Here is a 17,433-nt window from a genome sequence, read left to right as displayed (position 1 = left end):
AGAGGCTAGAGAGAGTTTAGAAAAACATTTGGAAAATTAAAAGATGGTTTAGAAAAGTTAGGATCATTAGAGGCATTGATAAATGAGAACCAGTTTTAAAAATTATTTACCTTAAAAATTACATGGAGTGCTTGTGTTCATTCTCCTCTCCCTACCACCAATTGTAGAGAAAATAGAATGTAAAAGGCAGAAGTTACTGCAAACATGCTAATTGGACTTCCTTTTGTTTTATTTTTTCAGTCCTCTGTTCTTAGGTCTCCTTGTATAGAGAGAGCTCTCCCCTCCTTTAGCTAAGTGATTTAGACTTTGCCTCTTTATAACCTGCTCCTAGATTGTATGACATAGTGCATATATGGCATGTTCAGTCCAGTCTGTCTCAGATGAATTAAAGACTGAACTTTACTGTTCCCCTCTGGTAACAGGAGCACAGTGTCTCACTGACTGCTCAGCCTTGCTCATTCTCCTCTACCAACTGTCCCTTAAATGTAGGTTGTATTTCTTCAAATTATGTCACCTGCTTAATTATAATACTTCTAAATGGATATTAATATTAACTCTTTTCTTTCTGTCTGCCTTTTGGAAATCTAGGAATAAGTTTAAGTAGATAAAATATTTGCCAAAATTCTGATATCAGATTCTTAGTGATTAATTCATTTCTGTCTGCTAACTACAAATAAGTATATCTTTGTTTGCCAGATATCATCAATAACTCCTCCTCTGATACACGTTTATACCTCCATTTTCTTCAGTAATCTCTTTTGTGCTTTTCTATAAGAATCATTCTGCCTTATAAGGTATCTGAGATGTGGGTTCTCCAGCCAGTTTTTTCTCAAGCCATTTCCTGTTCTTTTTCTTATCTCATACAATCCTCCATCTTCCTTCCTTCCCTCTGTTATACTCTCTGTTCCCAGTTCCAGTCATTTACACTGTGGCATAGCATTAGTTAGCAAGAATGTTTTAAACGACTTTTCCTGTTTCTATCCGTTATATTCGCTTTAGTTTCAGATTTTAGAAATACTTGAAAATATCAATATAAAGAAAATTTAAATCCTCTCTTAGAGGTGCCCACAGTTCAGTTAACATTTCCAGATATATCCTTCCTGTTCTTTTTCCTAAGTCTGTAGACAGATACATGTTTTAAAAATTGGAATGATATAATAGTGTCTTATTACATTTATCCTCAATATTATTAAACAACCTTTGAACATGTATTTTAAAATGTTTGTATTATATTCCATGATATGGATATTGTAACAGCTAAGAAATTCATTATTTAAGAGGAATAGTTTTACATGAATTGGTATAATATTTGATTTTTCTCTCATGAGAGAGAGCAAAATTTAGATGTTACTTTCTTTTTTAAAGATGTTCCTGTTTTTAAAATTAAATGAAGAATTGTGTTTTCAGAGAAAGAAATTAGGAATGTTATCAGGAAATTTTGGTATATGTGCTAGTTGTGTGACCTAGCATGAATTTGAGTGAGGTCTTCTGAGCCTGTTTTCTCAGGCTGTAAAGTAGAAAATCGATAATAAGTATTTTTCTTTCAAATAGCTTTTGAAAGGATCAAATGATAGGTAAGAGTTTATTTCAAACTATGTGACAGTATTAACCATGCAAATACAAAATGCTTTTTAATATGTTTCTCTGAGATTGATCCAATTTATTTTATTAATAGGAACTCTGTCTAAACATCATTCCAACCTTTGCGAATCTTATAGACTACCCATCCATGAAAAATGCTCTGATACCAAGAATTAAAAATGCATGTCTGCAAACATCTTCCCTTGCTGTAAGTAATTACATATTTTTATTTGTCTCTCACTTTTCATTGGCTTAGTAATTTTCTTATTGTTTAGTAATCTTTTTATAGTTTGTTCATATGTTTCATCTTGGCTCTAAGTAGCCTATAAATAGTACAGTGAAAGTGAGCAATAGCTGTAGTTTGCCCAGATATATTATTTTATAGTATTCCATCCCTGACATTACTCTGTCTGCTAGTACTTCAGTAGAAAATTCAAGTAATTTTTTTCTTAATCCTCTTTCACTTTAAGCCACAATTTATTTTTTTTAACCACCTAAATTGTTTTCTGCTTTTCTTAGTTTACTTAAAAAAAATAATTTTATTAATATTATGATCCTGATTCAAAGTATTCTATCTTAAAAAACTCTAGCAAAGAAAGTAGGGTGTGAATTGTTTATCAAAATAGTCAAGAGACTATAGATAAAATTTTGATAAAAGAGCTCCTAAATACCAGGTTTTAGTGACTATATTAAAAATATATTAAAAAATATAAAACTTCAGGTATGGCAGATAGAATTTTCACATATTGTTAAAATATTTAAGAATGACTTAAACATGAATTAGAGAAATATACTAGAGGCCCAGTAAAATGAATTATTTGGTGGGAGAATATAGTCCTTTTTATAGTTCAAATGACCTCAAGAAAATATTCTTAGCAAGCAAATATATAGTAAAGCTTCTCAAATCCTAATTACTTTATTTAAAATAACATGAAAGTAAAATCATTCTTTGCCTTTAGCTACTTAGTATCCTGGTAAAGCAATCATCAATTTTCTGAAACAAATCAGAGGAATTTATAAATATGTGAATTTTCTATATTAATAAAGGATGAGAGCTTTTAACTTTTCTTTCATTTTTGAGATTTTAACATATACTTATATGAAGATTAGACCCATGCTTAAAATACTTTGGTCTAGATTGTGAAGACTTTAAATGACTAATTCAGTTTACCTCTTTTAATAGGTACGTGTAAATTCATTAGTGTGCCTAGGAAAGATTTTGGAATACTTGGATAAATGGTTTGTACTTGATGATATTCTACCCTTCTTACAACAAATTCCATCCAAGGAACCTGCGGTCCTCATGGGAATTTTAGGTAGCTGAAAACTTAATGTCATTTGATGCTACTTTACTCTTTTATAATCATGCAAGTGAACTTCTCAGTCTGTAAAACCGTTTTGCTCTCTTTTCATGTATATAGCATTCAGTAACTGAAGAATGATAGTGTAAATGTCATGATGTAACTTTTCTCTCTTGTTAATTTTAGCAAAAGTGGTAGTACCTGACATTTACAAAGGGATAAAAACATTTGGGAATCCCAGCTTCACAAATAGCGTGTAGTTTTCCCTCTAAAAAATGATACTAAATAAGAGAGGCAAACAAAGCTACTTGAAATGCTGATACCAATCATAATAGTAATACCTAATATTTATTTGTTAACTGATTTATAAGAGGCACTCTGCTAAGTCTTTTCTGCATTATCTTATTTTGTCCTCTCTAAAATCTAATGAGATTTGGTACTTTTATTTCTGTTTTACAATAAGGCCATGAAGTTTAGCTAAGTGAAGTAAGTTATTCAAGATTATACAGCTAAAAAGTGGTAGAGTTGGCTCTTAATTTAGATATGTTTAAATATGAACACAGGGCTTCCGTGGTGGCCCACTAGTAAAGAACCTACCTATCAATGCAGGAGACATGGGTTCAATCCCTGGGTTGAAAAGATTCCCTGGAGAAGGAAATGGCAACCCACTCCAGTATTCTTGCCTGGGAAATCCCATGGAGAGAGGAATCTGGTGGGTTACAGCCCATGGAGTCACAAAAGAGTTGGAGACAACTTATCAACTAAGCAACAACAACAAAATATGAGCATATATATTTCAATGCTAAGTGTTGATAAAGCATTATGAGCCTTATAGCACCTTCTAGTTGTCAGCATGCTAGTTATAAATCACTCTATTAAAAAAGCTCTGAAATTGTTTATAAATAGTTGAAGTCCAATCTGGAAATGCTGGGGTCTGCTATACTATTAGCTGTAGAGTTACATAAACATTAACAAGTTACTAAACTTGAAGTTCTGTGTTAATTTTGAAGAAAATCTATGTTATTCAGCCATGTATCTTAAATACCTACTATAGCACCTGATTTATAGAATATCCTCAGTAAATATTTATAGGAATGGTAAGTAATCTGTTGTGGACCTCTGTGGACATAGAAATTTTGTGATATGTTATGAAACTTTTGAGCTCAAGGAAATTAGTCTTCTTCACAAGGAGTCTGACACAATGAAAAGAGCCCTAACCCCAGTTCTGGTTGTGCCAGTTCCTGGACTGACTTTGAAAAGTTTCTTTATCTATCACATAAGGGTAAAATAATATCATTAAAGGAGTTTTGTGAGAGTTCAGTGAGACCAACTGAAGGGAAAGTAATGAGCATAGTGCTCTGCAAACAAGCATTTAGTGGGCATACAGAGTTCTTTGAATATATAAGTGAAGTGTGCATTCATTGGAGAATAATAGGAGGCAGTGTGTTCTCTAGCTTTAGCTTATATACAAAACTCTGATGCCATGAAAGCATTAAGAGATTGAGGAGCAAATGTGCTCAGTTTACCAAATGAAGACTTTGTGAAATAGGTATAACAGCAGGGTCTTGAAAGTTGAGTAAATATGTAAGACAACAAGGAAGGATTGTGTGGAGTTAAATTATTAAAGTTCAGAAATGTTGAGTCTGATTGGTTGAAGTGAATAAAGGTATAGGACCTATGCGTAGACACTTTTAAGTTTGAGTGAGTAGTATGAAATATACATTTAGTTGTGTTCAGAATACAGAGACATTTCTGTAGCCTTACTGCTACACTGTAAGAACTATACCTGATTCGAATAGGCTTTTCCTGATATTAGCATTGTTGTTGTTCAGTCTCGCTCAGTTGTGTCTGACTCTTTGCGGCCCATGGACTGCAGCACACCAGGCTCCCTATCCTTCACCATCTCCCGGGCCTTGCTCAACCTCATGTCCATTGAGTTGATGACAACATCCAACCATCTCATCCTCTGTTGTCCCCTTCTCCTCTTGCCTTCAATCTTTCCCAGCATCAGGGTCTTTTCTAATGAGGCAGCTCTTCGTGTTAGGTGGCCAAAGTATTGGAGCTTCAGCTTCAGCATCAGTCCTTCCAATGAATATTCAGGATTTATTTCCTTTAGGACTGACTAGTTTGATCTTCTTGCTCTCCAAGAGATTCTCAAGAGTCTTTTCCAACATCACAGTTCAAAAGCATCAGTTCTTCAGTGCTCAGCCTTCTTTATGTCCAACTCTCACATCCATACGTGACTACAGGAAAAACCATAGCTTTGACTAAATGGACCTTTGTTGACAAAGTAATGTCTCTGCTTTTTAATACGCCGTGTAGGTTTGTCACAGCTTTTCTTCCAAGGAGCAAGTTTCTTTTAATTTCATGGCTGCAGTCACCATCTGCAGTGATTTTGAAGCCCCCCAAAATACAGTCTGTCACTGTTTCTATTGTTTCCCTGTCTATTTGCCATGAAATTATGGGACCAGATGCTGTGATCTTCATTTTTTGAATGTTGAGTTTTAAGCCAGCTTTTTCACTCTCTCTTTCACCTTCATCAAGAGGTTCTTTAGTTCTTCTTCACTTTCTGCCATAGGGTGGTCTCATCTGCCTAGCAGAGTTTATTGATATTTCTCCTGGCAGTCTTGATCCCAGCTTGTACTTCATCCAGCCTGCCATTTCATGTGATTGTACTCTGCATAGAAGTTAAATGAGCAGGGTAACAATATACAGCCTTGATATACTCTTTTCCCAATCTTGAACTGGTCTGTTGTTCCATGTCCAGTTCTGACTGTTGCTTCTTGACCTGCATGCAGATTTCTCAGGAGGCAGGTAAGGTGGTCTGGTATTCTCTTGAAGAATTTTCCACAGTTTATTGTGATCCGCACAGTCAAAGGCTTTAGCATAGTTAGTGAAGCAGAAGTATTTTTTCTGGAATTCTCTTGCTTTTTCTGTGATCCAGTGGATGTTGGCAGCTTGATCTCTGGTTCCTCTCCCTTTTCTAAATCTAGCTTGAACATCTGGAAGTTCTCGGTTCACGTACTTTTGAAGCCTGGCTTGGAGAATTCTGAGCGTTACTTTGCTAGCCTGTGAAATGAGTGCATTGGTGTGGTAGTTTGAACATTCTTTGGGATTGGAATGAAAACTGACCTTTTCCAGCCCTGTGGCCACCACTGAGCTTTCCAAATTTGCTGGCATATTGAGTGCAGCACTTTCACAGCCTCGTCTTATAGGATTTGAAATAGCTCAGCTGGAATTCCAACACCTCCACTAGCTTTGTTTGCAGTAATGCTTCCAAAGGCCCACTTGGCTTCGCACTCTTAAGATGTCTGGCTTTAGGTGAGTGATCACACCATTGTGGTTACTGGGTCATTAAGGTCTTTTGTATAGTTCTTCTATGTATTCTTTTCACCTCTTCTTAATATCTTCTGCTTCTGTTAGGTCCATATCATTTCTGTCCTTTATTGTGCCCGTCTTTGCATGAAATGTTGCCTTGGTATCTCTAATTTTCTTGAAGAGAGCTCTAGTCTTTCCCATTCTATTGTTTTCCTCTGTTTCTTTGCATTGTTCACTTAGGAAGGCTTTCTTATCTCTCCTTGCTATGCTTTGGAATTCTACATTCAGATGGGTATATCTACCAAAAAAATACAGGCTTTTACAGTTACACTATTTTAAGCCAAAGAATATGGGATAAGTGTGTCATGGTATGTTAAATCTAAACCGACAGTAAAGCTGAAATCATTCTGATACATATGTAAGAACATTCTTCTTCAAAGCATTTATAAGGAAAAATTTGTAACTATACTGATTATCAAGAGCTTTTATATAGATACATTGTTTTTCTGATTTCTATTAATTTTGTATTGAATTACAACATTTATTCTTTTTTTTAAATCAGGTATTTACAAATGTACATTTACCCATAAGAAGTTGGGAATCACCAAAGAGCAGCTGGCTGGAAAAGTATTGCCTCATCTGATTCCCCTGAGTATTGAAAACAACCTTAATCTCAATCAGGTAGGAATATTTTTGTGCTTTATTCAATTTATTCAGCTTACTCTTTTCTCGGCATTGAATGTATAAATATATTACATATAAACATTGATAAAACAAGGAAAAATATGTTGAAGAGGTATATGAAGAAAGTGCTTTTTATATTCAAAGTAAGGAGTGGGTGAGTTAGAAAGAGGGATTATTGAAAGCCTTGTTCAGTCAGTCAGTTAAGTCGCTCAGTCATGTCCAACTCTTTGTGACCCCATGAACTGCAGCACGCCAGGCCTCCCTGTCCATCACCAACTCTCGGAGTCCACCCAAACCCATGTCCATTGCGTTGGTGATGCCATCCAACCATCTCATCCTCTGTCATCCCCTTCTCCTCCTGCCCTCAATCTTTCCCAGCATCAGAGTCTTTTCCAATGAGTCAGTTCTTTCCATCAGGTGGCCAAGGTATTGGAGTTTCAGCTTCAACATCAGCCCTTCCAGTGAGTATTCAGGACTGATTTCCTTTAGGATGGACTAGTTGGATCTCCTTGCAGTCCACGGGACTCTCAAGAGTCTCTTCCAACACCACAGTTCAAAAACATCAATTCTTTGGCTCTCAGCTTTCTTTATTGTTCAACTCTCACATTTGTATATGACTACTGGATTTGCAGAGGGAAGAAAGTTTCTAGAGTCTTCCTGTAATATGTGGTATTACTGAAATAAATTGTTTCTGAAGTACCATAAGAATTAACTAAATTTTAACTAAAACTTGAACTATGTTTTGAGATTGAGTTGGGTATTCTTATAAATTTTAATTATTTGAAAGTTAGATTATGTATATTTAATATTTCTACTAGCTTTTTAGAAAACAAGGTTTATTTTAGCCAAACGTCATTTTTATAATGATCTAATAAAGAGTGATTTTCTTTATGCATTATTAAACAGATTGTGGGCTTCCCAGGTGGTGCTAATGGTAAAGAACCCGTTTGCCAAGCAGGAGATACAAGAGATGTGGGTTTAATCCCTAGGTTGGGAAGGTGCCCTGAAGGAGGGCATGGGAACACACTGCCGTATTTTTGCCTATAGAATTCCATGGACAGAGGAGCTGGCGAGGTGCAGTCTGTGGAGTTGCAAAGAGTCGGACATGACTGAAGTGACTTAGCAGGCACGCACACATGCAAACAGATTGTGTTCAGTTATGCACATATTAGGTGGTCAGTTTTGGATTAGTCTAAAAAACATCAATGTATAATAACTGGTGGAGTTGAATTTATTTAAGACTGCTGAGTAATAGCTGTTAGACAGCTCAGAATATAAAACTTATTGAGACATGTTTTCTGGAACTTAAAATATCACCACTGTACAAAGATACTATAAAAGCTTGCTATGATATTCTGAGCTAAAATATGTGTAATCTATTCTTGTGTCATCAGACCTATGGGTCATATTCTGGTAAAAATAGAGAATATTATGAATAACTTGTGGAATTTTTTTATTCTATTACTTTGTTGCTAACTTGAAACATCCTATCAATTTCTTATTATACCAGTTCAATTCTTTCATTTCCGTCATAAAAGAGATGCTTAATAGATTGGAGTCAGAACATAAGACTAAACTGGAGCAACTTCATATAATGCAAGAACAGCAGAAGTAAGTAGGTTGAATATGAATTGCACATGGTCCAGGAGTGACATTAAAGTTATGTCATGGTTGATTTCCTAGAATATAGATGAGAAAATTTGAAGGATTTCAATTTGACTATATGGAAAAGACCCTGATTCTGGGAGGGATTGGGGGCAGGAGGAGAAGGGGATGACAGAGGATGAGATGGCTGGATGGCATCACCGACTCGATGGACATGAGTTTGGGTGAACTCCCGGAGATGGTGATGGACAGGGAGGCCTGGCGTGCTGCAATTCACAGGGTTGCAGAGTCGGACACGACTGAGCGACTGAACTGAACTGAAAGCGTGTAAAAATTTTCCAGCAGATTAAGTTAAACTGAGTTTAAATAGAATGTTGTTGAAAATCTGATGTTATTTCCAAATACAAAAGCATAACATGATATAATCTTAATGTTTTCTCTACATAAAGAAAATTCTGTTTCTGAGAAAAATCTCTTGTCATATTAGCCACCAGTGTTGTAAAGTCAGGGTTCTGATCACCAAGAGCACCACTTAAAAGTTTTTTTTTCAAATCTTTGAAATCCTTGTGTTTTGATTTATCCTTTTCTCTTTTATCTAAACTTTGAAACATTTACAGAGAATTCATTCCATATGTAGTACCACAGCATCCACCTCTTTTTTGTGTGTGTCTTATAGAGAGGATTTTCTAAATTATCTGCAAAATATTAGTATACAAAGGATGAGGGGAAGGATGAAAATTATTCAACAGAAAATGCCAGTTTTTGTGATCAAATCTTCACTATATTCTTTGCTCCAAAGAAAAAGACATAAGTTTAGAATGCCCATTAATGTTTAACCCTGAGCCAAAGACATCTGAAAATCAGTAAAGTTGATACTAGTCACGAGCCAGATCCTCCAAAAGAAGCTTTTTTGGTCTTGTTCCAGTGTAAGGTAAAGGCTTTATGGAAGTAAGTACACAAGGTGTAGAATGACATGAAATAGCCATTTGTATATGCTAAATATCCTGTGAGATACATACATCTGTGCTGCTGCTAAGTCGCTTCAGTCGTGTCCGACTCTGTGCGACCCCATACACGGCAGCCCACCAGGCTCCGTTGTCCTTGAGATTCTCCAGGCAACACTGGAGTGGGTTGCCATTTCCTTCTCCAATGCATGAAAGTGAAAAATGAAAGTGAAGTCGCTCAGTCGTGTCCGACTCTTAGCGACCCCATGGACTGCAGTCTACCAGGCTCCTCCGTCCATGGGATTTTCCAGGCAAGAGTACTGGAGTGGGGTGCCATTGCCTTCTGCATATATGTCTATACATACATGTATATATGTGTATATATATGTATGCTATTAATGATTTGACTATGTTAGCATAGGAACCCTGAAAATCTTTAAAAATTACAACAGAGAAATTTTCTATCTAGTATTTATACTTGAGGTGTAAATGAACCTTCTCTTTTTTTTCTTTCTATCTAAATAAATGTTACCTGTTTTTCAAGGCATAGATCTTGCCCACATCTTTGATTCAGTGATTATAGAATTTATTGTTAGAATCATAGATTCTAAACTTAATCATGTTAACTTCCCATATTGTATCTTGTCTCTCAGTGAGCTCTGAACTCTCATATGGTAAGAACTGTCCTTGCATGATTTTATGACACCCTGAGTAAATTCTCCAGTAAATCTCAAATGTTTAGTTTTTTTAAGAAAACTTGTATACAAATGTTACTTGTAGGGGCAAGCAGACACTAATAGTAGTAAATAATGAAAAAGATTATGACTCTCCTTAACGAAGTTGCAGTTTGTTTAGGTAGTAATAACTTCTATGTAGGTGAACTATTTTTAGGACAAGTATTTTAAAAACATTTCTTTTTATAGCTTTGTCATAACTCAGCTCTTTCTTACAGATCTTTGGATATAGGAAATCAAATGAATGCTTCTGAGGAGACAAAAGTTACAAATGTTGGGTCTCAGGTAAGAAGATATTTAGATCATTCTAATTCTAGGGAGGAAAAAGTGCTTGGCAGTGCACTCCATTTCAGAAGCTTCTGATCTTTAAGTAGTAAAGTTTTGCACATTGTTCAGCTGGTTGATTTTTTTTCTGTTTCAGCAGATTGACAAAGTCTTTAACAACATTGGAGCAGACCTTCTGACTGGTGGTGAATCAGAAAATAAAGAGGATGGGTTACAGAACAAACAAAAAAGAGTGAGTTTCTTTACTGTTCTTTTGACATTCATATTTATATTATATGACTTCTATAAACCATTGATTTTTTTTGTTGAGAAATACTATTTAGCTTAATAGGAACATTCTTTAGTTATCTTTATGAAATTTAAAAGTTATCAGTGGGTCATGACCTAACCCATGTTGAGAATAAACATGCTTAATATTTTTAACTTCCTTTTTTATTCATTCTCCCACATTGGTAATGTTTCTAGGTTGCCTGACTTCTTATCCTTTCTGTTGTACTTTGCCAGTCACATCCCTTGATAAATTTTACAGTGTCTCTTCTCTGCTCCTGATTTTGAATAATAAACTATAAAACTGTAGTTTCCAGCTGAAATATTGGTTAGCATCCAATATAGAAAATATATCAACTTTGAGTTTCGCTAAGGGCAGTTTTCTTCTGTTCATTCAACGTGTGTGAGTACCTGTATGTGTAGAACCAAGACACTGTGGTTTACTAAATTGTACGAGGACATACTGTGGGCTTAAAGGTTGGCAAAGCAGATCTAAGAAAAAAGACGCTGAATTTGATGCAGACGTTAGTCTCAAAAATATTGTTTGTTCATTTTTTTTTAAGTTGTTTAGTTCTTACTTAACTTCTGATGAGTTCTTAAAATATTTTTTGGAGTAAGAAGAAAACAGTTGAACAAGAATCTCCCAATTTTATAGCTAAGTCATGTTGTACAGCAGAAATGAATACAACATTATAAAGCAATTATCCTCAAATTAAAGAAAAAAATAAATGAAAGGTATATATTAAAAAAGGAAAAAAACCAAATAGAAAACCCACAAACCTAAAGTATAACTGACTTTAGTTATACTGCTGCGGCAGTCACCAACACAGTAGTTCGTAAACTACTTGGTATTGTCAAGTATTGTCAAATGGTATTGTCAAACAGACAAAAAGGCAATGTTCTGCTTTACAAGTGAAATTATGAAAGTTGTCAGTTAACTTTTTTTTGCTGTTGTTTTGTTTTAAGGCATCACTTACACTTGAAGAAAAACAAAAATTAGCAAAAGAACAGGAGCAGGCCCAGAAGTTGAAAAGCCAGCAGCCTCTTAAACCTCAAGTTCACACACCTATTGCACCAGTCAAGCAGGTCAGAGTTCATTTTTTTGTGTGTAATTATACTACTCTTAAGGAGTAAGGTAGTATAGAACCTAGTCTACCTACTAGTGTTTTATGAAAATGTATTTCAAAAAATACTTTAATATGTAATTTCTAAGAAGTATGGGCATAAAGGATTTTCCAGCACCTCCTCAATAACCTGCCAAATGTACCATGTTTTGTGATAGTACTTGTTACCAATATAGAAGAAGCTAGATTAATGGGACAGTTCTTTAAAAATACTAGGTCTGTGATACTGATTCAACTCTGCTCACTTTGAATTGATCAGGAATATTATGTTCATGCATTTATGTATTTTTGAGCAAGAAATAATTTTCATTTTTTGGCTTTTTTGTTATAGTCATGTTTATAACTTGATTTAGGGATTCTTACCTATATGTCTTGACCAGTATTTATTTCCTTCTGTGTTCTAGGCACTGATTTAGGTGCTGGTTTTAGAACAGTGATTAAGTTCTCTGCTTGGAGAAACTTTACACTCTTACTGGTTTCAGAAATAACTTTATCTTAAAAGCTTTCTTAAAATTTTTGTTGTTGTTGTTGTTGTCTCCTAAACATTAAACTTTTTCCTCTGGGAAAAATCTTTCTGGGCCAAGAGGCAAAATAAAGTATTTTGTATGTACTTATATAAGAATAAAGAAATTTAGAAAACTAAATTTCCACACAATTGTGATGAAAGTGAAAATACAAAAATAATGAAGTATCCTTTCTGTGGGACTTCCCTGGTTGCTCACTGATAAAGAATCCGCCTGCCCATGCAGGAGACCCAGGTTCTATCCCTGTGTTGGGAAGATCCCATGGAGAAGGAAATGCAACCCGCTCCAGTGTTCTTGCCTGAGAAATCCCACAGAGCCTGGCAGGCTACAGGCCGGGGGGTCGCAAAAGAGGCACACAACTTAGCGACTAAACAGCAAGAACATCTTTTTCTATAGTACAGATCTAATGAGAAAAATGCACTTCTGCTTTTTGGTAGAGGCACAATGGGGGAGACAACATTTCATTTAATTGGAGTTCAGGGTTTTGTTCCCTGTCATCAAATTGTTGCAAATGTTCATCTTTAAAGAGCCTTAAATATGTGGCAAACTGGGTTTGGCCTATGAACTGTGTAGTTTGCTGTCTCAACGTAGACAAGCTTAATTTTAACTTGTCCTTTATAATAACATTTATCAAGTGTTTTACTAATTTTAAAGTAATTTGGAATAAAGTAATTTCCTTGTATTTTTCAGACTAAGGACCTGACAGACACGTTGATGGATAACATGTCATCTTTGACCAGTCTTTCTGTTAGCACTCCTAAAATTTCTGCTTCAAGTTCCTTCACTTCTGTTCCTTCCACGGGCCTTGGCATGATGTTTTCTACACCAATTGACAATACAAAGAGAAATTTAACAAATGGCCTAAATGCTAACATGGGCTTTCAGACTTCAGGATTCAACATGCCAGTTAATACAAACCAGAACTTCTTCAGTAGTCCAAGCACACCTGGAGTGACCAAGATGGCACTGGGAACACCTTCCACCTTGCCAAACTTCAGTGCTGTGAGCGTTCCTCCTGCAGGTGGAAAGCAGACTCAGCAAAGACCCACAGATATGTCTGCTCTTAATAATCTCTTTGGCCCTCAGAAACCCAAAGTTAGCATGAACCAGTTATCACAACAGAAACCAAATCAGTGGCTTAATCAGTTTGTACCTCCTCAAGGGTCTCCAGGTATGGGCAGTTCAGTAATGGGAACACAGGTGAACGTGATGGGACAATCTGCCTTTGGAATGCAGGCTAATCCTTTCTTTAACCCACAGAACTTTGCACAGCCACCAACCACTATGACCAGTAGCAGTTCAGCTAGCAATGATTTAAAAGATCTTTTTGGGTGAGGTGTCATGCTCTTATTTTTAAAGGATTACTTCAGTTTTAATCATGGGTAAGCTGATTTACATCTTTATATAGCTGGCTTGGAAGAAGTACTTCTATGGGAGAGTGGTCCTGTGATAGGAAAAAAAAAACAAAACTGTTTTCGTGCCAGCATAGTAGTTGTATGGACTCCTAACAGTTGAGGTTTTTAAAGCATTGAGGATTTTTTTTCCTCTTACCAACTCCTCTTCAGGTTTTTAAAAGACCCAACCCATATCAATCTCAATGAGAAAAAAAAGACACCTGAGTATCTTGAATAGCAGAATTTTTAAGTCAAATGTTTATTTTGGCTTGTATATCTTGGTGTTATTTTAAAAGTTGAGTTGATGGTAATTGCAAGTTTCATCTGTTAAATACTACATGGTACACAGTCTGCCTTCACAAGTCATTAGTCTTCATTTTAAATATGTGAAAAATCTTGATGCTGTATTGATTTGTTTGCATTTAGCACAACTGAAAAAATGATAATGCATAATGAAAAGGATCAGGTCATTTGCTTTTCCAATCTTATTCTCAGATGAACTAATGTTTAGTACAAAAGACTGAGAAACTACGGCAAAATTTAATTTAACCTTAATTTCATTGGTTCAAACTAAAGGCATTATTAACTGTCATAAATGCAAACTGATCATTGTAAATTATTTTTAGCATGATCTGCCTCAAGTAGTAATGTATTTTTCTCCGTTTACTTGGATATGTTTAGAGTCACTTTTTTTCCTCCTTTGTCACAGACAGAAGAGGTATGTACTGATTTGTACAGGTATTTGACAAAGCCGTCTCTGTGCTTTTTCCTGATTGCTGCCTTCATGCTTCATTTTGAATTGAAACTTCAGAGGTTGCAGCATATATGAATTGCATTTCCAAAAGGAGATTTGTAAGAATTAAACTATATTTAATGAGTAAACTTTTGAGATTTCTGCTGTATTGTTTCAAATGTAATAAACTTTACTTCTCTAAAAATGAGCACTTGCATCTTCTGGCTGCAATTTTCAGCTTAAGTCTGACCTCATCACTTAATGCATCTGAAGTTTAGTTCTTTTCTCAGAATTTTAGGGTCTTTCATTCAAACATTCTATGTTCATAATTAGCCATTTTTAGGAAAAAAAAGGATAAATTCTTCTAACAGGAAACATGCTTTCTTTTTCAAGGCCTTTCTCTGATGTTTTTCTTTGATTAGCTCATCAGTCAACTGTGGAGTCTTATGCCATAGATGTCATTTGTATTCTGTTAAGTTGTATTCCATCATTATAACTTTAAACTGATCTTTCAGAGAACTATAATGTATTATATTGTAACTGCTGCCATAGACTTGTGGATTTTAATTATCAGAAACCAGCAATCATTTAAAATAAATCCTATGAACTTTACTGTGCTGACACTACATTTATTCATTGAAAAAATATATATCCTCACATTGAACATATACTACTTAATTATGAGATATAATTTGATAATATTGCTGGCAGCATTTAGTAAGGAGGTATTTAAAAAAATAAAAAGTCAGCTTTATGTCTGGTTTTTCTTCAAGTGGTACTTTTACATGGTTTTAGGAAAAGACTCAGGAATGCTGAAGAAACTTACCAAGAAATGAAAAGCACTAGGGAGATCAAATGTTTTTGGCAAATGCATTCATACCAGATTGTGTCTTATTTGTAACATAATATCTATCTTGAGAAAAGTTTACATAAGGAATAAAATTGCATAATGTTGAAGAATTTTTCTTAGTAACAATTCAGTAGTCACTGTTCTTTAGGAAGTTGCTTTTTATTTTGTAAAATAACTTTGTCAGTGTTGAACTCCTAATAAGAAAATTTACTATAACTATATAATTTGAAAGTCTAAATATAAAAACAGATTATTTGAGAAATATTTGTGATTGTTAGGTAATTTCCACATCTTGAAATTTGTTCATTCATTGAGGTAATGGTGCTATATTTTTAGAAAATTTTCTATACATTTTTCCTCCTTTCTTGAAGGTATTTTGTTTAAGTCATTTCTCTCACTTGAACTGTTACCATTGCCTTTTTCTGTTGTGAAATTGCCTCTAAAAATAGTGCTGTTTTTAGGCTTGTATTTCTATGTGAACAAAATTTTCGAAGTATTGAATTACCTTAAAATTATTTCAGATATCGACAGCATTTAAGTCCCCTGTGCATAGAGCAGAAAATTGGTAGTTAAAAAGCACCTGTCTCCAAAAATTATAAGAAAGATTCCCTTTATTTGAATTGGTTCTTTATTCTCCTAATGCTAAAGTGTGTGGTGTATTTGGAGGATGCATAAAAGGAAATGGAAATAGACTGTGTACTTGGTTGGGGTTTGTTTGTTTAATTTTATTTTTATTTGGGGACACATATAACCTTTCATGTGAATAAGTTAAGGACATAGGTTTTTGCTATTTTTTTCAACCTGTAAAATACCTCACATGGTTGCTTTTACATATTAAAGGAAAAGGTATATGTGAAAGTACCTGATAGCAAGCACAGAGTATGCACCAAATAAATTTCAGCTTTTATAAAACTTTCTATATTAAGTTGTAATTTCATGCTTTGTTATTCACTGGTCTTGAAATAATTTTAGAACAGAACAAATTATATGAATTCAAACAGTATAGGATTTTAAGAGATTATGTGGCTGGCTCTCAAACTATTACTGTGACAATAAGAAATATATCTTATATTACAAACTCAGTATATGAGATTTATATCTGAAACAAAAGTTTCATAAAACCTTTAACACATATAGTATATTATTATTATTCTATCCTAATTAATTTTTAAAAATCTGGTTATGATCCCTAAAAGGATTTGATTATGTCGTTTGGGTAAAACTGAAATAATTCATTGCTCTCTTTCTCCAAGCAGGTGTAGGAGCAGAGGATCAGAGATTTACATGGCCTAACCCAAGAAGGTTAGGGCCAGAAATAAAGGCTAGATTTTCTTTTTTTTGCTATTCTGCAGTCCAGTGCTTTTTATCATAGTGGCATCCTTTATATCCTTTATTATATGAATTCTGGAGTTGCTTTTGTCAACATGGTTAAATATGGTGAGTGTTATGTGTTCAGGACTTACTTGGTATCATAAATATATTTATGTTGGAAAAATTGGTGTTGCAGTGGAAAATGGAGGTGATAGAATAGAAATGCTCAAAATCAACCTTTGGGCTTTTTCTCTGAATTGTGATGAGAATGGTTGGGGGAGCCAGGTCAGCAGTGCTTGCAGTACCCAGACATGTATTAATAATAAATTAAAGCATACAGTTTTGGTTGAGGAGGAAGCAGTATGGTGGAAAAAGCCATTTTACCATACTAGAGCTTGTTAGATATTATTGATGGTGGAGGAAATGGCAACCCATTCCAGTATTCTTGCTAGGATACTCCCATGGACAGAGGAGCCTGGCAGGCTATAGTCCATGGGGTCACAAAGAGTTGGAAACAGCTGAGCACAGCACACACACAGGTATTACTGATAGAAAGCTTTATCCAAAGCAGCCAAGCTGCTCCAGCCTCACAGAGAGGATTTAACTCTGTGGAATGCAGAACACATAAGTAAAGTAAAATTTCCTAGTAACTACATTAAAAAGTAAAAATAGATGAAATTAATTGTAATATATTTTGTTTAACTTAATAGAGCCAAAATACCTTTTCAACATGAATTGATAGAAAATTTAATATTTTAATCGATAGAAAATTAAATGA

General features: G+C 34.8%; 1 protein-coding gene across 2 annotated transcripts in view; it reads left to right on the top strand.

Moving 5' to 3' along the window:
* Positions 1–16,265, top strand: part of SCYL2 (SCY1 like pseudokinase 2) — a 53,342-nt gene extending 37,077 nt beyond the window's left edge. Inside the window, exons 11-18 of one of the 2 annotated variants that reach the window (XM_040234910.1) lie at positions 1,676–1,789; positions 2,765–2,897; positions 6,763–6,881; positions 8,395–8,495; positions 10,386–10,452; positions 10,592–10,684; positions 11,686–11,805; positions 13,058–16,265. In XM_040234910.1, the coding sequence (XP_040090844.1) occupies positions 1,676–1,789; positions 2,765–2,897; positions 6,763–6,881; positions 8,395–8,495; positions 10,386–10,452; positions 10,592–10,684; positions 11,686–11,805; positions 13,058–13,702 (1,392 nt within the window). In that variant the 3' untranslated portion in view covers positions 13,703–16,265. Of the gene's footprint in view, positions 1–1,675; positions 1,790–2,764; positions 2,898–6,762; positions 6,882–8,394; positions 8,496–10,385; positions 10,453–10,588; positions 10,685–11,685; positions 11,806–13,057 lie in introns of both variants that reach the window. The other variant, XM_040234909.1, reaches the window with a different exon arrangement.
* Positions 16,266–17,433: the final 1,168 nt, after the last annotated feature.

Source organism: Oryx dammah, unplaced genomic scaffold, assembly GCF_014754425.2.
Source record: "Oryx dammah isolate SB20612 unplaced genomic scaffold, SCBI_Odam_1.1 HiC_scaffold_29, whole genome shotgun sequence".
Classification (NCBI taxonomy): Eukaryota; Metazoa; Chordata; class Mammalia; order Artiodactyla; family Bovidae; genus Oryx; species Oryx dammah.
This window is presented reverse-complemented; position numbering and strand designations above follow the sequence as displayed.